The 22,892-nt window shown below is 42.8% G+C and overlaps 1 protein-coding gene across 2 annotated transcripts in view; it reads left to right on the top strand.

Moving 5' to 3' along the window:
• Window positions 1–22,892, top strand: part of C3H11orf54 (chromosome 3 C11orf54 homolog) — a 37,159-nt gene that overhangs the window by 3,912 nt on the left and 10,355 nt on the right. Inside the window, exons 1-5 of one of the 2 annotated variants that reach the window (XM_045146610.1) lie at window positions 3,757–3,877; window positions 6,690–6,847; window positions 11,490–11,588; window positions 21,726–21,799; window positions 21,977–22,078. In XM_045146610.1, coding sequence (XP_045002545.1) covers window positions 6,793–6,847; window positions 11,490–11,588; window positions 21,726–21,799; window positions 21,977–22,078 — 330 coding nt within the window. In that variant the 5' untranslated portion in view covers window positions 3,757–3,877; window positions 6,690–6,792. Of the gene's footprint in view, window positions 1–3,756; window positions 3,878–6,689; window positions 6,848–11,489; window positions 11,589–21,725; window positions 21,800–21,976; window positions 22,079–22,892 lie in introns of those variants that run through there. The other variant, XM_045146609.1, reaches the window with a different exon arrangement.

Below are 22,892 nucleotides of genomic sequence, written 5' to 3'. Positions count from 1 at the left end.
GGTGGGAGGTGTATTGCTCAGAGGTGGGCTTTGGGGATTGGAGTCCAGCCTCACAGTGTGTTCAGAGCCAGAGAGGCAGGTTTTGGGTGCTGTTCTCTGCTGTGGATGTATGATGAAGCAAGCCAGTTGCTTTTCTCTGCCGTGATGAAGGTTCCCCTCAAAATTATAAGCCTTGGGCTGGAGAGATGGCTTAGCGGTTAAGCGTTTGCCTTTGAAGCCTAAGGACCCCGGTTCAAGGCTCATTTCCCCAGGACCCACATTAGCCAGATGCACAAGGGGACGCACGCATCTGGAGTTCGTTTGCAGAGGCTGAAGACCCTGGTGCGCCCATTCTCTCTCTTTCTCTGCCTCTTCTCTCTCTGTCTGTCACTTTCAAATAAAAATAAAAATAAACAAAGAAAAGCCTAAAATAAACCTTTTCTTCTCTCAAGCTGCTTCTGATTGTTTTGTCCCAGCAACAAGAAGCTAACAACAACAGCATATTTCCTGTTCTTTAAAATGATAATACATGTCCTACAAAGTTATGAGGAATCTTGAGAGAAATGAAAGTGCCTGCTGTCGTGTCTGGTACATCAAGTAGGCTCAGTAAGTGGCAGTCAGCCCTGTTGGTCTGTCCCTGTGAGTGCTGTCCTCCTGTTCCCTTGTCCAAATGATTCCTGTTTCTACTGGTCTCTTCTCTAGAACCTATTTCTGGGCTGTTGTCTGCCACCAGTTAAATTAGGAGAGCTAATACTGTTTGTCTCCACCTGATTCAAAGCTTTCTTCCTGAAACCACTGACCATTCACACCACCTTTCTCGCTATTGGCCTGCCTGAAATTCTACATTTCTAAGCCAGTTATTCAGGCTGAAGCCTCCCAGGGTTGGACTTTGTTTCTAGTGTTGTTGTTTTTTTCAAGGTAGAGCTTCATTTTAGCCCAGGCTGACCTGGAATTCACTATGGAGTCTCAGGGTGGCCTTGAACTCACAGCAATCCTCCTACCTCTGCCTCCCAAATGCTGGGATTAAAGGCGTGCACCACCATGCCTAGCTTGTTTCTATTTTTTGTAGGGAAATAAAACAAATGAACTGGCTGACTACCTCTTAGAGATAGCAAGGAGTATAAAATTATGAATATATTTAAATATAACTTGGAGTCTTTATTCCTCCTGAAAGCATAATTACCTAAATTGCTTTCATTATTGTCAGTATAATGGATATACTAAAGCTGGGTGTGGTGGTACAGCACTCTGAAGGTAAAGCAAGAGGATCAGAAGTTCCAGACCAGGGCTGGAGAGATGGCTTAGCAGTTAAGCCCTTGCCTGAGAAGCCTAAGGACCCCTGTTCGAGGCTTGATTCCCCAGGACCCATGTTAGCCAGATGCACAAGGGGGCGCATGCGTCTGGAGTTCGTTTGCAATGGCTGGAGGCCCTGGCACGCCCTTTCTCTCTCTCTCTCTCTCTCTCTCCCTCTCTCTCTTTCTCCCTCCCTCTTTCTCTCTCTCTCTCTCTCTCTCTCTCTCTCTCTCTCTCTTTCTCTCTCTCTGTGTGTCTGTTGCTCTCAAATAAATAAAATAAACAAAAAAAGAAGTTCCAGACCAGTATGGGCTGAGATTGTTCAACTGTTAAGGCACTTACTGCAAAGCCTAAGGACCTGGATTTTATTTGCCAGTACCCACATAAGGCCATATGCAAAAGGTGGCGCATGCATCTGGAGTTCCTTTGCAGTGGCTAGCACCCCCTGTTATGTCCATTCTCTCCCTCTCTCTCTCTCTCTCTCTCTCTCTCTCTCTCTCTCTCTCTCTCTCATACATAACATACATACAGCCAGGCATGGTGATGCACACCTTTAATCCCAGCATTCAGGAGGCAAAGGTAGGAGGATTACCATGAGTTTGCAACTAGCCTGAGACTAATTCCAGGTCAGTTTAGGCTAGAGTGAGACCTTACCTCAAAAAGCCAAAAATAACTATATAAAATAATGAATAAAGATCCAGAGCTGGAGAGATGGCTTAGCAGTCAGTAGCTACATAAGCCAAATGCTCAGGGTGGCACAGAGTTTGTTTGCACTGGCTAGAGGTTCTGGTGTGCTGGTACATCTGTCTTCTCTCCCCGCCCCCCTCTGTCTTTCTCTCTGATAAATAAATTTTAAAAATACATTTAAGGGCTGGAGAGATGGCTTAGCGGTTAAGCGCTCGCCTGTGAAGCCTAAGGACCCCGGTTCGAGGCTCGGTTCCCCAGGTCCCACGTTAGCCAGATGCACAAGGGGGCGCACGCGTCTGGAGTTCGTTTGCAGAGGCTGGAAGCCCTGGCGCGCCCATTCTCTCTCTCTCCCTCTATCTGTCTTTCTCTCTGTCTCTGTCACTCTCAAATAAATAAATAAAATATTTAAAAAAAATAAAAATAAAAATACATTTAAAAGCAGCAGCAATGAGTAAATGTATTATTCACTGTAGAGATCTTAATGTGCTCACAAGGAAGATGTACCTGCTGGATGCCTAATAAAGAATGTGACAAAATGTTAACATTTGGAAAATTTGGGTACATTTCAATATGGAGTTATTTCAAGAGAGCTAAAATGCCTTACTCATAAACAAGTATACATTAGTAAGCCCAAAACTATAGTTAGGATATCTTGCCAGGCAAGAAAAAAAAAAATAGATGTCTCAAGCCAGGTGTGGTAGCATACACCTTTAATCCCAGCACTCAAGAGGCAGAGGTAGGTGGTTCCCAATGAGTTCAAGGCCACCCTGAAACTACATAGTGAATTCCAGGTCAGCCTAGGCCAGAGTAAGACCCCTGCCTTAAAAAACCAAAAAGGAAAAAGATAATCATAAATTGGATACAGTGGTTCAAACCTATAACCCCAGCATGCTATGGGTTTAAAGCCAGCCGTGGCTAGTTCTAGGTCAGTCTGGGCTAAAGTAAAGACCATGCCTCAAGAAAAAATATTATTATTATTATACCACTTGAAGGCCTCTGCCCCTGACCCCATTTTTTTTCCAAGGTAGGGTCTCACTTTAGCTCAGGCTGACCTGGAATTTACTATGTAGTCTCAGGGTGACCTCAAACTCTCTGCGATCTTCCTACCTCTGCCTCCCGAGTGCTGGGATTAGAGGCATGCACCACCACGCCCGGCTTGAAGCCCATTTTTGACAGTTCATGTTTCATTTGTGAAACCAAACTGCATATTTTAAATAACTAAAGGAAAGTAAAACCTGGTATTTAGTAAAACACTAAGGTAAAGGTCACCTATTCCAGCTACTCTGGAGGCTGAGGCAGGGGGATGACAAGCCTAAGAATTATGCCCAGTCTGGACAACAATAGGAAAATTCTATATCTTTAAAAAGAGAAGCTGGGTGCGGTGGCGCACACCTTTAATCCCAGCACTCGGGAGGCAGAGGTAGGAGGATCACCATGAGTTTGAGGCCACCCTGAGACTACATGGTGAATTCCAGGTCAGCCTGAGTTAGACTGAGACCCTACCTTGTAAAAAAACAAAAAGAGAGAGAGAGAGAGAAAAAAAAAAAAAAAAAAGTCAGTTGCTGACTGTGCAATAGATGTTAATGGGGATAGGTGGTTTTTATAATGTCTTCCAAACTAGAAACCCAGTGTCCACAGAACTCATGAACATGGAAAGTGCTTCATGTGAATCTGACAGACCTACCTTTCACTTGCCAAGTGAGCATGTTAAAACCAAAGTCTGTTCAGATTAATGAGATGTTCTATTAACCATCTTGATGAGAACTCCAGCAGTGCACTTAGTAGCAGAAATATCCCAAGAGTTTTGGCCATCTTCCATGTTGTGACAGGCCAGGAGTAGAATGCACTGCCTACCTCCTTTCCCCCATTTTCCATTTTATAATCTCAGTTCGCTTGCAGTCATCACTGAACACTGGAGGTAAGTACTAATCTCTGAGCATTATTTTCTGAAAAATATACTTGTGTATGTTTTCTTGGGATTTTGTTGTTGTTGTTGTTGTTGTTGTTTGGTTTTTTTTGGCTTTTCAAGGTAGGGTTTCGCTCTAGCCCAGGCTGACTTAGAATTCACTACGTAGTCTCAAGGTGGCCTTGAACTCACTTGATCTTCCTACCTCTGCCTCCTGAGTGCTGGGATTAAAGGCATATGCCACCATGCTTGGCTTGTGTACATTTTTAAATATAAAATTATAATTGGTCAGATTATCACAATAACAGAACATTAAAACTGCTTACCAAAAATGTTTATTTGTAAATTAAGGTAAAAATGTGCTTGGCAGGCCTTTAATCCCAGTACTCAGGAGACTGAGGTAGGAGGATCACTATGAGTTTGAGGCCAGCCTGAGACCACATAGTGAATTCCAGATCAGCCTGGGCTAGAGCAAGACCCTACCTCAAAAAATCAAAAATAAATAAATAAATAAATAAGAAAAAGAGCCTCACATGGTGGCACATGCCTTTAATCCCAGCACTAGGCGGTTAGAGTTAGGAGGATCACTGAGTTTGAGGCCACCCTGAGACTACATAGTGAATTAATTCCAGGTCAGCCTGGCCTAGAGCAAGATTCCACCTCAAAAAACCAAAAATAGGAAGAAAAGAGTAAACTGTGAGTCTTCCACACATTATCATTTCAATTCATAATTAAATTTTATTTTAAGATGGGTATGGTGGCACACTCTTTTAATCCCAGCACCTGCGAGGCAGAGGTAGGAGGATAAGCCCAGAGTTCTAGGCCATCCAGAGACTACATAGTAAATTCCAGGTCAGGCTAGGATATAGTGAGGCCTTACCTCAAAAAAAGAAAACAAGGGCTGGAGAGATGGCTTAGCAGTTAAACGCTTGCCTGTGAAACCTAAGGGCCCGGTTCAAGGCTTGATTCCCCAGGGCCCACATTAGCCATATGCACAGGGGGTGCACACATCTGGAGTTCGTTTGCAGTGGCTGGAAGCCCTGGCACGCCCATTCTCTCTCTCTCCCTTCTCTCTGTCACTCAAATAAATAAATAAAAAGAAAAGAAAAAGATAAAAACTTAATATTTAGCTTGATGTCAAATATAGAATAGGAAACACAAATTAACCATTATAGAAATGCATGTGTGTGTGTGTGTGTGTGTGTATACGTACATATATATATATATATATATATATATATATATATATATTATGCATTGACTATATCACAGACATGATATGTATCACAGTATAATTTCCCACCTTGTTATCTACAACCAAGAAGACACTCATAATTCTTAGTTGTTGTTTGTTTGTTTGTTTGTTTACTCAAAGACTCATATTCCTTAGACCATCCATTAAAGTACAGGTTCTAGCTGGGGATATAGGCTAGTGGTAGAACACTTGCCTGGGTTCAAACCCTGGTTCAGTCCCTGGGTTCAATCCCCAGAATCACAAAAAAAAATATATATATATATATATATGTGTATATATATATATATATACAAGTTCAATTAAGGTAAGTGAGCAAAGCATCTATCTTAAGTATTAATCATTTAAAATAGCAATATCGAAGCCAGGCATGGTGGCGCATGCCTTTAATCCCAGCCCTTGGGAGGCAGAGGTAGGAGGATCGCCATGAGTTCAAGGCCACCCTGAGACTCCATAGTGAATTCCAGGTCAGCCTGGGCTAGAGTGAGACCCTGCCTCGAAAAACCAAAAATAAATAAATAAAATAGCCATATCAGATACTGGGTGTGGTGGTGCACGCCTTTAATCCCAGCATTTGGGAGGCAGAGGTAGGAGGACCATCGTAAGTTTGAGGCCACGCTAAGATTACATAGTGAATTCCAGGTCAGCCTGAGCTAGAGTGAGACCCTACCTAGAAAAACAAAAAAAAAAAAGATAGCAATATCGGGAGCTGGGGAGATGGCTCAGTAGTTAAAGGCACCACTTGCAAAATCTACTGGTGCAGTTCAGTTCCCCAGTACATACATAAAGCCAAAATTCACAAAGTGTTAGACAATGTGTCTGAAGTTCATTTTCAGCAGCAATAGATCTTGGAGTATGCACATACTCACTCACTCTCTCACAAATAAATACATAAAAATATTTCACAAACAAAATAAGCTATGTGGTGGTGCATGCCTTTAATCCCTGCACTCAGGAAGTAGAGGTAGGAGGATTACCATGAGCTCAAGAGAGACTGAAGTAGGAGGAGGATCACCATGAATAGAGGCCAGTTTGGGCTATAGAGTGAGCTCAAGGTACACCTGGATTAGAGAGAGACCCTGCCTCAAAAAAAAAAAAAAAAAAGATAGAGAAGAGCAGAAGAGGTGGGGGTGGTAGAAAGAACGTAAGAAATGTAAGAGCCAAAGTAAGGGCAGGGCTACTTTCAATGTGCTCTTCCAGACACAAAATGGCCTTGATACACATGACCTCGCAGTGCCTGACACTACCTACACAGGACCATCAGCATAGGCCGAAAAGATGATGACATCAAAATAAAAGAAAGACTGATTGAGAGGGGGAGGGAGTATGATGAAGGGTGGAATTGCAAAGGGAAATTGGGGGTGGGGGGGGGGGAGGGGGAGGCAGGGAATTACCATAGTGTATTGTCTATAATTATGGATGCTGTCAAAAAAAAAAAAAAAGAAAAACAGAAAAGAAAGAAGGAAAAGGCTTCCACTTTGCTCTGTTTATATAAGTGAACTGTGTGAGGACACAAGAATCTCAGTGACCTTTGCTTCCTTTATGTAACTGAACTCTAATGTTCATTTCCAGCACAGTGGCAGTCCATGCTTTGTGCCCGTGAACTCTTCTAAGTACATCTCATCTGCTTTCTTTGAGCAACCGCACACAACAGCCTCAAACTTGAAGAAAGAAAATGGCCTGTACTGAGTTTTCTTTCCATGTGCCAAGTCTTGAGGAGCTTGCTGAAGGTGAACACAGTACTAATTTTGAATTTTAAGAACTATTTAAAGCCAGCCGTGGTGGTGCACACCTTTAATCCCAGCACTCAGAAGGCAGAAGTAGGAGGATAGCCATGAGTTCGAGGCCACCCTGAGAATACATAGTAAATTCCAGGTCAGCCTGAGCTAGAGTGAGACCCTACCTTACCTTGGAAAAAAAAAAAAAAATCAAAGATCTCCAAGATATATATGTAGTTTATCAATTTTTTGTGTCTGTATCTTATTAAAATGGTACTGTTGGACCAATTGTGGTGGGGTGCACCTTTAATCCCAGCACATGGGAGGCAAAAGCAGGAGGATCTCATGAGTTCCTAGGGCAACAGAGAGAGTTCTAGGTCAGCCTAGGCTAGAGTGAGACCTTACCTCAAAAAAAAAAAAAAAAAAAGATTCTTTTGATAGAAAATTGTCCATTTCAGTGTTGGTTCTGTATTGTTTTTGTTGAAAAAGCCCCAAATTCTATTCTTCAAAAAAAATAAACTTAAGGCTGGAGAGATGGCTTAGCACAATGCTTGCCTGTAAAGCCTAAGGACCCATGTTTGACTCTCCAGATCTGATTTAAGTCAGATGTACATGATACAAGTGTGCAAGGTCACACATGCACACAAGGTGGCACACAGATCTGGATGGAGGCCTTGGCGTGCCAATTACCTCTCTCTTTCTCTCTCTCTCTTTTTCAAATAAATTAAAAAAAGAGTCTAATTTTACAGACATTTGTACTTAACAGCTTTTTTTTTTTTTTTTTTGGTTTTTTGAAGTAGGGTCTCTAGCTGAGGCTGACCTGGAATTCATTCTGTAGTCTCAGGGTGGCCTTGAACTCACGGTGATCCTCCTAACTCTGCCTCCCAAGTGCTGGGATTAAAGGCGTGTGCCACTGTACCCAGCCTTATTAGTTTATCTTGATCTTAACAGAGTAGAAATTATTGTTTTAAATAAAAATCATTGACATCACAGAAAAATACACAAAATAACATAAATAAATTAGTTTTCCCAGCAAACAGATGTACACATGGATTTTTTTTCCAATTTAAAAAAAGTTGGGGCTGGAGAGATGGCTTAGCGGTTAAGCGCTTGCCTGTGAAGCCTAAGGACCCCGGTTTGAGAATCGATTCCCTAGGACCCATGTTAGCCAGATGCACAAGGGGGCGCACGCATCTGGAGTTCATTTGCAGTGGCTGGAAGCCCTGGCGTGCCCATTCTCTCTCTATCTGTCTCTCTCTCTCCTTCCCTCTCTCTCTGTCACTCTCAAATAAATAAATAAAAATGAACAAAAAATATTTTTTTTAAAAAGTTGAACCTGGCATGGTGGCGCATGCCTTTAATCTCAGCATTTGGGAGGCTGAGGTATGATGTTGGCTGTGAGTTTAAGGTCAGCCTGGGACTACAGAGTGAGACCCAGGTCAGCCTGGGCTAGAGTGAGACCCTATTTCCAAAAAGCAAAATAAATAAATAAGCTGGTCATAGTGGTGCACTCCTTTAATCCCAGCACTTGGGAGGCAGAGGTAAGAGGATCACCATGAGTTTGAGGCCATCCTGAAACTACATAGTGAATTCCAGGTTAGCCTGGGCTAGAGTCAGACCCTATCTTGAAAAACCAAAATAAATAAAATATATAACCTACTGTAGTGTATTAATCATATTTCCAAACTACTTTTTTTTTCCAACCTCCTGCCTTGAAAAATTGCCAAAAACTTGCAAAGCTTGCTCTGTGGATATTTTTAGGTGTTCTACTTTGTACAGACAAAAATTTAAGGTTGAGTCGGGCGTGGTGGTGCACGCCTTTAGTCCCAGCACTCGGGAGGCAGAGATAGGAGGATCGCCGTGAGTTTGAGGCCACCCTGAGACTGCATAGCTAATTTCAGGTCAGTCTGAGCCAGTGAGACCCTACCTCGAAAAAAAAAAAAAAATTAAGGTTGAGTAGTCAGGTATGGTGGTGCACACCTCTAGTTCCAGCACTTGGGAGGCAGAGGTTGGAGGATTGCCATGAGTTTGAGGCTACTCTGGGACTGCAGAGTGAATTCCAGGTCAGCCTGGGCTAGAGCAAGTCCCTACCTCAAAAAACAAAAACAAAGGTTTTGGGCTGGAGAGATGGCTTAGCAGTTAAGGCATTTGCCTACAAAGCCAAAGGATCCTGGTTTGACTCTCCAGGCCTCATGTAAGCCAGATGCACAAGGGGGCACATGCATCTGGAATTCATTTGCAGTGGCTGGAAGCCCTAGCATGCCCATTCTCTCTCTCTCTCTCTCTCTCTCTCTCTCTCTCTCTCTCTCTCTCTCTCCCTCTTTCTCCCTATCAAATAAATAAAATATATTAAAAAAAATTTTAAAGCCAGGTGTGGTGGCGCACACCTTTAATCCCAGCCCTCGGGAGGCAGAGGTAGGATCGCCGTGAGTTCGAGGCCACCCTGAGACTCCATAGTGAATTCCAGGTCAGCCTGGGCTAGAATGAGATCCTACCTTGAAAAACCAAAAAGAAAAACAAACAAACAAACAAAAATTTTAAGGTTCATTCCCAAACTAAATTAGAAAAAACTAAGGGGCTAGAGAGATGGCTTAGCAGTTAAGATGCTTACCTGTGAAGCCTAAGGACCCAGGTTCAGTTCTCCAGATGCACATGATGGCGCATGCATCTAGAGTTGATTTGCAGTGGCTAGAGTCCCTGGTGTCTCCATTCTCTCTCCCCACCTCTCTCTAATAAATAAATAATAATTAAAAACAAAGAAAAGAGAAAGAGGGAAACAAATGAAAGTAGGGAACTATCAACTCTGACATTCCCACTTTATTTGATGGTATTTAGGCTCTGATCTGTGATAACTATTGCCAAGAACATTCTCTTATTTCTCAAATTGACTGTCCTGGTAGTTTATCTGTGCTGTTGAAATTGCAGCCAAGAAGTACATTTATTTTCTTTTTTTCTTTGTTTCTTTCCTGAGGTTTTGGTTTTTCTGAGGTAGGGTCTCACTGTAGCCCAAGCTGACCTGTATTTCACTATGTTTTCTCAGGTTGGCCTCAAACTCACAGTGACCCTCCTTTTTTTTTTTTTTTTTTTTTTTTTTTATAGCTTGAGCTAGGGTCTCACTGTAGCTCTGGGTGACCTAGAATTCATTTTGTAGTCTCAGAGTGGCCTTGAACGCATAGTAATCCTTCTACCTCTGCCTCCCAAGTGCTGGGGTTAAAGGCATGTGCTGCCATGCCCACCCATGTGCTTGTTTCTGTTTTCCAGCTATCATATAGATTATACTCAGTATAAAATAGGAATTTACTTTTTTTTTTAATTTTTAGAAGTAGGGTCTTGCTATAGCCCAGGCTGACCTGGAATTTACTATGTAGTCTCAGGGTAGCCTTGAACTCATGGCAATCCTCCTACCTGTGCATTCCTAGGTCTGGGATTAAAGGTGTATATCACCACACCCAGCCCAGGAATTTACTTTCTAATTTTTTTAGATTTTAGTTAATTTACTTATTGGGGAGAGAAAGAGAGAATGGGTGCTTCAGGGCCTCCAGCCAGTGCACATGAACTCTTACCCAGCCAGGTGTAGTGGCACATGCCTTTAATCCTGTCACTCCGGAGGCTGAAGTAGGAGGATCACTGTGTGTTCACAGCCAGCCTGGGCTATAGCAAGAGCCTACTTCTAAAAACTGGAAAAAAAAAAAAAAGTAATAGCAGATATTCAGCAGGCTAGACTTGTGCATCTGGCTTACGTGGGTCCTGGGAAGTTGAACCTGGATCCTTTGGCTTTGTAGGCAGGACCTTAACCACTAAGCCATCCTCCAGCCCACAATTCCTTTATTTATTTATTTATTTTGAGAGGGAGAGAGAAAGAGGCAAAAAGAGTGGGTGCACCCGGGCCTTCAGCTGCTGACAATGAACTCCAGACACATGCGCTCCCTTGTGCATATGTGTGACATTGTGTGCTTGGATCATTGTGCATCTGGTTTACATGAGACCTGGAGATTCAAACATGAGTTCTTAGGTTTTGCAGGCAAGCACACTAACTGCTAAGCCATCTCTCCAACCCATGTAATTCCTTTTTTTTTTTTTAAACAGTCTGATTATGTATTTTGGAATCTTCTCCCCCAGAGTGAGAGAGTCCTCACTTGCGTGCACTCTGTAATGCCTATTTTGGAGTGGGGGGGACGTTCAAGGTAGAATCTCACTCTAGCCCAGGGTGACCTAGAGCTTACTCTGTTGCTCCAGGCTGGCCATGAACTCACAGTGATCCTCCTACTTCAGCCTCCAGAGTGATAGGATTAAAGGCATGTGCCACTACACCTGGCTAGGTAAGATTTTGATGTGTCTTAATGTATCTTATATCTTCTGACTGGCACAGGCAGAGTAAACTTACATAGGCAGCAAGGGTGTGATGTCCTAGGACCCCTCCCTTCAAGGACTGCCCTACTCCTGTTTGATTAATCTAAATGCTGACTCTGGCACTCCCCCCCCCCCCATCTGGCTCTGGCTCTCTCACAAATAATTTTTTTTTTGAAAACTGAAACCATTTCTCTCTCTTATTACATAAGTATAAGTTGTAAGTGTAAAAGAATTTGCAGGAAGATTTGATGTGATGGTCACATTTTTACCTAATGCTAACTGACCCTTTTCATGTTTGTACCAGTTCTACACAAGGGGCTGAAAAGTAACTTTGCTGAAGTCCAGGTCTCTGTGGTTGATTGTCCTGATTTGACCAAGGAGCCATTTACCTTTCCTGTAAAAGGTATGCAGTTTTTAATTGTGCTTTTTGTTTTCAGTTATAATCTTTTTCTGAAGCAAATATTATTTTTACTTCTAAATAAAGGACCCATTTTGTGTAATTCCTGTGTTTATTGTTTTCTGATATATGTCAAATTTCATTTTATACCCTTGTGATAGTATGTGAGATTATGTTTTATGAACTTTTATAATCATCACTGGGTTATATAATAACAGATATTCAGCAGGCTAGATGAGTTTTTAAAAATATTTTATTTATTTATTTGAGAGAAGAGAGAGAATGGGCACACCAGGGCCTCTAGCCACTGCAAACAAACTCCAGAAGCATGTTGATTTCATTTTTTGGCCTTATATGTATTTATTCAAGAACAGAAAAGTCTTAGAAAGCTTATATTTGATTAATCCATTCCATAACTATATACTTATAACCTTTCAAAAACTTGGAAATTTTGAAGTGAGAAAGATTGAGTAAAATGGTTTGTCAGCAGCAAGGCATGAGGTGCACACCTTCCATCCCAACACTGGGGAGACAGAGGTTGGAGACTAGGTCAGCCTTAGCTAGAGCAAGACCATACCTCAGAAACAACAACAAAAAGGGGGGCTGGAGGGATGGCTTAGCAGTGGCTTAGTGGCAAAGCCTAAGGATCCAAGTTCAATTCTCCAGACCCCACATAAGCCAGATGCACATGATGGTGCATGCATCTGGAGTTCGATTGCAGTGGTAGGGGCCCTGGCATGACCAATCTCTCTCTCCTTCTCCCCCCCCCCTTCTCTCTGTAATAAATAAAAAAAGATTTGTTAGTGTGATCGACCCTTTTTTTTTTTTTTTTTTTTCCTTGGAGGTAGGGTTTCACTCCTAGCCCAGGCTGACTGGGACTTCACTATGTAGTCTCAGGGTGGCCTCAAACTCAGTGATCCTCCTACCTCTACCTCCTGAGTGCTGGGATTAAAGGTGTGCTCACCATTCCTGGCTGACATCTTTTTGATGTGTTAATTCTTCAGTAACAATACAAAGCTAGTACTAGTTCAGCCCTAGTTTATTGATGACAAAAATAAAACCCAGGGTTAGAGTGAGGATCAAATGCTATTCTGTCTGCTTTAGAATCTAACCTTCCCATTATACTAAGCTGTGTTGAGAAATTTGGAAATTAGCACTTAGGTTTTTTATGTTCATTGACACATTTTGTTAAAAAGTAGTCTTCCAGGCTGGAGAGATGGCTTAGCAGTTACGGTGCTTGCCTGCAAAGCCCAAGGACCCATGTTCAACTCTCCAGGTCCCATGTAAGCCTGATGCACAAGGTGATGCAAGCGTGCAAGTGGCACATGCATCTGGAGTTTGATTACAGTGTCTTGAGGCCCTGGCATACCAATAATTCTCTCTCCCACACACACATAAAAGGAAGGCCAGTGTGTTGTGTTTGCCTCAAAAAAAAAAAAAAAAAAAAGTAGTCTGCTACCCTAGTGGCGGCACACGTCTTTAATCTCAACACTTCAGAGGCAGAGGTAGGAAAATCACCATGAGTCTGAGGCCAGCCTGAGACAACGTAGTGAATTCCAGGTCAGCCCGGGCTAGGGTGAGATCCTATCTTGAAAATCCAAAGGAAAAAAAGAAGTCTGCCACAGAATTTCCACAATCTAGTCCTATCTCTCATACATCCTGTTGTAGTCAGGTTCGCATTGCTGGCAGAAATCACCTGACCAAGAGCTGCTTATGAGAAAAAGGTTTATTTTGGCTTACAGACTCAAGGGGAAGCTCCATGATGGCAGGGGATAATGATGACATGAGCTGAGGGTGGACACCACCTCCTGGCCAACATCAGATGGACAACAGGAAAGTGTGCCAAACACTGGCAAGGGAAAACTGTCATGGTTTGATTAAGGTGTCCCCCATAAACTTAGGTATTCTGACGGCTAGGTTCCCAGCTAATGGAGATTTGGGAATTAATGCCTCCTAGAGACAGTACATTGTTGGGGGTGGGCTTATAGGTGTTATAGCCAGTTTCCCCATGCCAGTGTTTGGCACACTCTCCTATTGCTGTTGTATACCTGATGCTGGTGATGGGTTGATTTCCACCCTTTGCCGATGCCATCATTTTCCCTGCCATCATGGAGCTTCCCCTCAAATCTGTAAGCAAAAATAAATCTTTTCTTCCCCACAAGAGAGACAGCAAATTGGTGTACCAGGGCCTCAGCCACTGCAATAGAACTCCAGATGCCTACACCACCTAGTGGGCATGTGTGACCTTGCACTTGCCTCACCTTTGTGCATCTGGCTAATGTGAGATCTGGAGAATAGAACATGGGTCCTTAGGCTTTGCAGGCAAATACCTTAAACACTAAGCCATCTCTCCCACACCTCTTTTTCTTTTTTTGTTTAATATTTTTTATTGACAACTTCCATAATTATAAACAATATCCCATGGTAATTCTCTCCCTCCCCCCACTTTCCCCTTTGTAACTCCACTCTCCATCATATCCCCTCCCCCTCTCAATCAGTCTCTCTTTTATTTTGATGTCATGATCTTTTCTTCCTATTATAATAGTCTTGTGTAGGTAGTGTCAGGCATTGTGAGGTCATGGATATCCAGGCCATTTTGTGTCTGGAGGAGTGCTTTGTAAGGAGTCCTACCCTGCCTTTGTCTCTTACATTCTTTCTGCCATGTCTTCCACAATGGACCCTGAATCTTGGAAGGTGTGATTGAAATATTCCAGTGCTGAACACTCCTTGTCACTGCTTCTCAGCACCATGCCTCCTGAGTCTTCCCAAGGTCACTGCCATCTGAGAAGAAAAGGTTCTCTAGCCAAAAAGTGAGAGTAGCATTAATATGTAGGTATGAACATTAAGAGAAGTGCTTTCTGGATAGTTTGGTGGGCATAGTGTATAATTTTTTAAAAAATTTTGTTTATTTTTATTTACTTATTTGAGAGTGAGAGAGAGAAAGAGACAGAGAGAGAGAGAAAGAGAGAATGGGTGCGCCAGGGCCTTCAGCCACTGCAAACTAACTCCAGACGCATGCTCCCCCTTGTGCATCTGACTACCATGGGTCCTGGGGAACCAAGCCTTGAATCGGGGTCCTTAAGGCTTCACGGGCAAGTGCTTAACTGCTAAGCCATCTCTCCAGCCTTAGTGTATACTTTTAGCCAGACAGTAGACATTATACTCCTAGAGCTCATGGCTACCCCTTTTCTTATCTGTAGATAGCTCCAGTTGCCTGCATGACATCTCCATGCATATTTCTTTTCCATCCCCAAGCCATCATAATTAATTAGCTGCTACTAATCTTTTCCTTGGACAACAAGAGGCCTATAATGATACCTGTACACATAAGCATCGCTGTCACTTGGCTATGCACAATTTCTGTTTGTTCCATGGAAAAGCTTTCCTAAATCACAAAAACAAAACAAAAAAATAAATAAACTTTTTTTTTTCTTTTTGAGATAGGATCTTGCCCGGGCCCAGGCTCACCTGGAATTCACTATGTAGTCTTAGGGTGGCCTCAAGCTCATGATGATCCTCCTACCTCTGCCTGGGATTAAAGGCATGTGCCACCACACCCAACTGCTTTTCTTCTTTTTTTAATATTGTTTTTATTTGTTACAGAGGGAAGCCAGGAAGGAAGGAGAGAAAGAGAGAGAGAGAAAGTAGGCATGCCAGGGGCTCTAGTCACTGCAAAGAAATTCCAGACGTATGTGTCACCTTGTACATCTGGCTTTGGGTACTGGCGAATTGAACCTGGGTCCTTAGGCTTTGCAGGCAAGTGCCTTAACCACAAAGCCACCTCTCCAACCCTGTTTTCTTTCCTTTTTTTTTTTTCAATTAACTGATTGATTACTATGCCTCAACATCCTGTTCTGCTGCTTCTTTGACCCTTTTTGCTCAGATGCCAAAGAGACTGGCATTGGCATGGGCCATGCAAAGACTTGAGAAAGTCTTGAAGTTCTTCTCCTCCTCTGTGATGGCTCTGGCTTTTTCCTTTTTACAGACGTTGCTGATGGGCACCATGGGTCCAGTCAGCTGAGTTCCACTGTGAGTTCTTCAGCAGAGGTGTCTCCCTTCTTGGGGGCCGAGGGCTTCCTGGGGAAGAGGATGAGCTCAGAGCGGTACTCCTTCCGGCGCTAAACACTGGCCTGCAGAGACTCTGTGGACTTGTTCTGCCTCCTTCGGTCCACAGAGATACCAATAGTCCAGGCCACCGTTTTGTGGATGCTGGCCACCCTGAGCTCCTCCATGCTGAAGCCCAAGCGGGTTTGGACTTTGGTACCACATGATGGGCCACCATGCCTGGCTAAAGTTATCTATTTTTATACATAATTTAGGACTGTGGAATATAAACAACTTATAGGAAGATTTACAGCTGGGTGTGATGGCACACGCCGTTAATCCTAGCACTTGGGAGGCATAGGTAGGAGAACCATCATGAGTTCAAGGCCACCCTGAGACCACATAATGAATTCTACATCATCCTGGGCTAGAATGAGGCCCTAAATTCAAAAACAAAAAAAAAAAAAAAAAAAAAAAAAGATTTCCATATATTCTACCAGAGCAAAACCCAGCACTTGGGAGGCAGAGGTAGGAGTATTGCTATGAGTTCAAGGCCACCCTGAGACTCCATAGTGAATTCCAGGTCAGCCTAGGCTAGAGTGAGACCCTACCTCGGAAAAACAAAAAACAAACAAACAAACAAAAAAAAACAATTGATGGGGCTTGAGAGATGGCTTAGCGGTTAAGTGCTTGCCTGTGAAGCCTAAGGACCCCAGTTCGAGGCTCGATTCCCCAGGACCCACGTAAGCCAGATGCACAAGGGGGCACACGCGTCTGGTGTTTGTTTACAGTGGCTGGAGGCCCTGGCGTGACCATTCTCTCTCTCTTTCTTTCTCTCTCCCTGCCTCTCTGTCTGTCACTCTCAAATAAATAAAAATATTTAAAAAAAAAAAAAAACAATTGAGGGCTAGAGAGATGGTTTAGTGGTTAAGATGTTTTCCTGTAAAGGCTAAGGACTGGAGTTCAGTTCCCCAGTACCCACATAGATCCAGCACATTCATCTGGAGTTTGCAGTGGCTGGAGACCCTGGAGTCCCCATTCTCTCTCTCTCCAATAAATAAAAATAAATAAATAAAATAAAAATAAACAACTTAAACCACAAGAAAAAGACAACTCCAGAATAAAGAAAAATAAGATTTTTAAGGGACTAGGGAATTACAGACTAATTCTGGTGACTTCATCCAAACTTAGCCCCAATGCTGGATTTTGCCCTATCAGCAGTTTCCAGGTACTTTTATGCAGGATTTTGGCATTTAGGAGGGGTCCCCTAAATTTATGAATCCCAAGTTATGTTCTGTCCTACCTTTAACAAAGATTTGATAAATATGGACTCAAGAAGGAAAAATTATGAATTATGGGTCTGGAGAGATGGCTAAGAGGTTAAGGCATTTGCCTGTGAAGCCTAAGGACTCATGTTCGCCACTGCAGGTCCCACGTAAGCCAGATTCACAGTGTGATACAAATACGCAAGGTCTCACATGTGCACAAGGTGGCACACACATCTGGACTTTGGTTTTAGTGGCTGGAGGCCCTGGTACACAGATTCTCTCTCTGATAAAAAATAATTTTAAAAAGTTATGAATTATTCAGTTTATTTAGGGAGAAATCACAAATTCTAGGGCTTATTCAGGGGAGGAATCACAAATTATGGAATTTACTTAAGGGATATTGGAATCTAGAAAGTTTAAAGCTGGGTAATATACACGTGGGAAGTAGGAGACATGCTCTCACATGGAAATATTGCATAGTTTACGAGATTCCTCTTAAGAAAAATTGAAGTTTTTAGGTAGACTGGAGTAGAGCCACAAGCACGTGGAAGGGAATTCATAAAGCCAATTTAAGAGAAACTGAGGGCTACAGAGATGTTTAGTGGTTAAGATATTTGCCTTCAAAGCCTAAGGACCCAGGTTTGATTCCCCAGTACCCATATAAAGCCACATGCACAAGATGACGCATGCATCTGGAGTTTGCTTGCAGTGGCTAGAGGACCTGGTCCACCCATTCTCTCTCTAGCTGCCTCTTTCTCACTCTCTCAAAAATAATTAAAAAATAAAATATTTTTCAAAAGAGAGGATGGGGAGATGGCTTAGTGGTTAACATACTCATTGCAGTCACGTTTGCATTGCTGTTAGAAATCACCCAACCAAGAGCAGCTTGTAGAAAAAAAAAAAAAGAGGTTTATTTTAGTTTACAGGCTTGAGGAAGAAGCTCCCAGATGGCAGGGAAAATGATGGCATGAGCAGAGGGTGGACATCACCCCCTGGCCAACATAAGGTGGACAATAGTAACAGGAGTGTGTGCCAAACACTGGCATGGGGAAACTGGCTATAACACCCATAAGGCTGCTGCCAAAATCCTGCCTCCAGAAGACATTAATTTCCAAATTTCCATCAGCTGGGAACCTAGCATTCAGAACACCTAAGTTTATGGGGGACGCCTGAATCAAACCACCACAGTACTTGTCTGCAAACTGTAAGGGCCAAGTTTCAATTCCCTAGTGCTCATGTAAACCAGATGTGCAAGGTGGTACATGTGTCTGGAGTTGTTTGCAGTGGCTAGATACTCTGGCATGCCCATTCTCTTTCTATCTGCCTATCTCCCTCCCTCTCAAATAAATAAAATATTCAACAAAGAGAAACTGAGGAGAGATTGGAGTTGTAAACACATGGAAGACAGAACTTAGGTATACATGTAGGAAGACCTAGCAGGAACATACATGGCATCTGCCATGTGCTTTCCCACGGAGGGAAGTTCAGAGAGCAAATGGTGAGGCTCAAGAAAGAATAAGAAGGAAAATGTTAAAGCAGAGACCAAGAAATTCAGAGGAGAAATGATTAATGGAAAGAGTTACACTCATGGTTACCCAAAATTCAAAGAAATTACACAAGTAGGAGGCTTGGAGTTAGTGAGAGCACCCAAGTGGTAGATCTAAAGTGTACCAGACATAACGTACGTGGTAGATTCACAGGCAAAAAAAATATGTAATCCAAGTAAGAACTTACCCCAGTCTATAAAGCAAAGGCAAGCAGAAGAGTTCCTCAGACAAAAAAAGTGTTATGCTCTCCTCCCCCACCCAGCCAGTCTAGATGAGGGAGAAGCCAGAACTCATGTGTTTCCAAACTGCACAGGGTAAGTCCAAGAGCATCTCACAGAGAGAAAGAAAAAAAAAAGGAAAAACAGGAAGAAGATGAGGGCCTTTATACGCAAGGAGAAGACCAGATTGCTTTGTAGATTTGGAGAGTGTGCCCCAGAGAGAGCCTACCTGGGCCCATCTACGTAGGTGGTACACTAGACTTTGGGCAGCAGGGGCCACTGTAAATCAGTAGTGAACAGACATTTTTGCCAAAAGTCCCATTCTTGTGCTAGGGTGAGGTCTCATGTGGGGTGGCATCTCCTTGTTCTCTTTGGGTCTCAACCTCTAACTGTAACTACCTAAAAGAAGCTAGCTTTCACCATCCTGACACACAGTGTGAGGCTCCTCCCAGCCAGTCTCCTGGACGACATCTTTCAAGACCATCAAAGCATTTATCTTTCCTTCTGAATGGCAGTCATCAGCTGAAGTGAGTCAAGTAAAAATCTCTGCTCCTGTGCCCTTGAGGCTTGTGATGGACTAGAAACCTGATCTCTAGGAGGCAGTCCTACAGGGCTGAAGAGATGACTAAGCGCTTAAGGCACTTGCCTTGTAAAGAAAGGACCCAGGTTTAATTCCCCAGGACCCACGTTAGCCAGATGCACAAGGGGGCACACACATCTGGAGTTCGTTTGCAGTGGCTGGAGGCCCTGGCACGCCCATTCTCTCTCTCCACCTCTCTCTGCCTATCTTTCACTCTCTCAAATAAATAAATAAAAATAAAAATATTTTTTAAAAAAGAAAAAAAAGTTAGCTTTCTCTTATCATCCTTGACTGCCAATTCTACCAACCCATACTTGGTTATGATGATACTGGAGACAGAGTTAAGACAGGGTAGGAATAGGGGGTGCTTACATCTTCCAACCCCTCTGTGGTTTTTTTTCATTATTCAGCTTTTATTTCTTGCATAACTTGTGTCTTCAAAGTCAATGTGTCTTTAAAAAGAATGCTACATCATACAATCTGTCATGTTCCCCCCACACACACACACGTACAAAAACAGTATGAGAAGTATTAGGGAAGGGCAGTTGTAGCATGTACTACAGGTTTGTGTCAAGCTTTACCAGTCTGTCATCCTGTATACACACAGCAAAATAGCAACACCTACAGTGTGCCAGAACGATGTTCCAAATCCCAGCCCTAGGCTAAAATTATACCAATTAATACCATGGCAATAACAATAGAACCTCACTCGTTGTGTTCCCATTTTTTGCTCTTTTTGTTTTTAAGTTTTTCAAAGTAGGGTCTTGTTCTAGCCCTGGCTGACCTGGAATTCACTCTGTAGTCTTAGGTTGTTCTTGAACTCAGAGTATTCCTCCTACTTTGGTGTCCCAAGGGCTGGGATTAAAGGATGCACTGCCATGCCCAGCTTGGTCATTAAAAAAATTATTTTTTTATTATTGGAGCAAGGGAGAGAATGGGCATGCCAGGGCCTGTAGCCACTGCAAATAAACTCAAGATGCATGTGCTACCATGTATATCTGGCTTACATAGGTTCTGGGGAATCAAATCTAGGTCCTTAGGCTTTATGGGCAAGTGCCTTAACCTCTCAGCCATCTCTGTAGCCCTCCATTTACTTTCCATAGCAGCACACTCTTTAAACTGTCATTGGCAAAGTCCAAAGTAAACAAACATACAGAGCACATCTTACCTTGCCAGGAATAATTGTAAGTGAAACCAGAAATAATTTTCTTAGGTGACAAAAGTGAATTTGTTTTGTTGCCAAAAGTGAATTTGTTTTGTTACCTTTTTTTATTAAGTCCCTAGCACCTAAAGTTTAGCAAGTTTTCATGTTGGGTTTTTACAGGCATGCAGTTTTTTAACAGATGTACTTCAAAAAAAATCTTTCATTCAAACATAGCACAACAAGGAAAAAGTACTTTTGGAGGCACAGGATGAGCACAAGTGAGTATAGATATGCAAGGCCTTCCTTCTGTGTGGCCAACGTGGTACACTTCGTATATAGAAGTGAATGCTGTTATAAAGTGCTGTTCACACACAAAAAGATAGTCTAACATTAACACACAACTCAACTGCACTGCTCAATATGTTGTCTTTCTTTTTTCTTTGCCCAGCCCTATCTAAACATAAAATAAAACTACAGGACTGAAATTAACAACCCACTAAAACCAGCAATAAGTTATGAAAATCATAAAGCTTTTTTTAAAGTACTTAAGAGTAGTTAAATTATTTAAAGAAGGCAAAGTCCAAACAGCTGGGGGTAAGGCCTCCAGGAAGGCTTCCAAGGGTAAAGGAGAGGACCAGAAGGAAACCTTGAGAGTTTGAGAGACAAAGGGCACACATGAATGACATCAAAGTGCAGGCTAGAAATTTCACTTAGAAGAAAATAACATTTCTGAAAATATAAGAGCAACAGCAGCACCTGCACAGTGGGTTTATGAGACAAGAGAGAAACTTGCATGTAGAAAGTGGAAGCAAATCTTTATGTTAAAATGAGACAAGTGCTCGGCCTGGAAGGGAACAATGAGGCGAAGCCATGTTCACACGCTCATTCCCGGCGCTCCACAAACTCGGCAGCTCCGGCAGCCGCTGCATGTTGATCATCCGCCCCTGGGCACCGGGCCCCTCGGTGTTCCCGCCCTTAGCCGACAGGAAGCGCCACACACAGCTTACAGTCCCGTGTCTCCCCACCATCCCAACACGTGCTCGCTCTCCTCCATCCCAGCTGCGTCCTCATTTTGGTATTTTGAGGTAGGGTCTTTTCTAGCTCAGGCTGATGGATTCACCATGTAGTCTGAGTGGCTTCAAACTCAGAGCGATCCTCCTACTTCTGCCTACCAAGTGCTGGGATTAAAGGCATGCACCACCATGCCCGGCTCAACCCTTGCTAGTTATAAAACTAAAGTTATGATATACCCTTACATATGGTCTTCACAGATAAGTGTCTTCTGGATTTTTATACTTCAGTTATGCTTGCCTACTTTTAAGATGACTTGTGTTTTTTTTAGGAATCTGTGGGAAAACTAGAATTGCAGAAGTAGGAGGTGTGCCTTACTTAATGCCTATTGTAAACAAGAAAAAAGTAAGTGGACTTTTCCTCTTCACATTCATATAAGATCGCGAAGCTTCAGTGGATTCCTGTTTACTATTAGAGGGCATTGACCAATGCGGCAGGCCAGGAAGCTGTTGGACTCAGTTGTAAAAAGGAAATTGGGACATTTGTGTGTTAGGATTTTAATAATATTTTCCCTCTTGATAGGTTTATGATCTAAATAAGATTGCGAAGGAAATAAAGCTGCCTGGAGCTTTCATTCTTGGAGCAGGAGCAGGTCCATTTCAGACTCTTGGATTCAATTCTGAGGTTAGTATAAGTATAGTATTTGTTTTATTTTATTGATTTGACATTTAGTTTATGGCTTATTTTTTGTCCTTTTACTGCCCTATTAAAAGCTACTTTTGAGTTGGTGACTCTGTCATTAAATGTGCTTGCCTGTAAAGCTTGCATGCCCAGATTCAATTACCAGTCCCACAAAAAGCCAGGCACACAAAGTGGCTTGAAAAAAAAACTAATTTTACCTGGGCATAGTGGCACACACTCTTAATCCAAGCACTTGGGAGGCAGAAGTAAAAGGATTGATGAGAGTTCAGGGCTAGACTGGGGCTACCAAGTGAGTTCCAGGTCAAGCTGGGCTAGAGTGAGGCCCTACCTCAAAAAGATTTTTAAAAAGCTACTTTTAGCTGGGCATGGGCATGGGTATGGTGGCTCACACTTATAATCCCAGTCCTCGGAAGGTTGAGGCAAGAAAACATCACTGCCAGATTTTCGCCAGCTGGGTCTACATAGTGAGTTCTAGTTCAGCCAGGGCCAAAGATTGATACTCTGGCTCCTGATAGACAGACAGACAGACAGACAGATGATAGATAGACAGATAGATAGATAGATAGATAGATAGATAGATAGATAGATAGATAGATAGATGGATGACAGGCTAGGGCTGTAGAGATGGCTTAGCTGTTAAGGCGCTTCCCTGTGAAGCCTAAGGACCTATGTTCAACTCTCCAGGTCACATAAGCCAGATTCATAAGGTGATGCAGGTGTTCAAGGTTGTATATGTGCACAAGGTGGCACACATGTCTGGAACTCGATTACAGTGTCCAGAGACCCTGGCACGCCA

Source organism: Jaculus jaculus, chromosome 3, assembly GCF_020740685.1.
Source record: "Jaculus jaculus isolate mJacJac1 chromosome 3, mJacJac1.mat.Y.cur, whole genome shotgun sequence".
Taxonomy (NCBI): domain Eukaryota; kingdom Metazoa; phylum Chordata; class Mammalia; order Rodentia; family Dipodidae; genus Jaculus; species Jaculus jaculus.
Note: the sequence above shows the minus strand (reverse complement) of the source record. Positions and strands in the feature narration are given on the sequence as shown.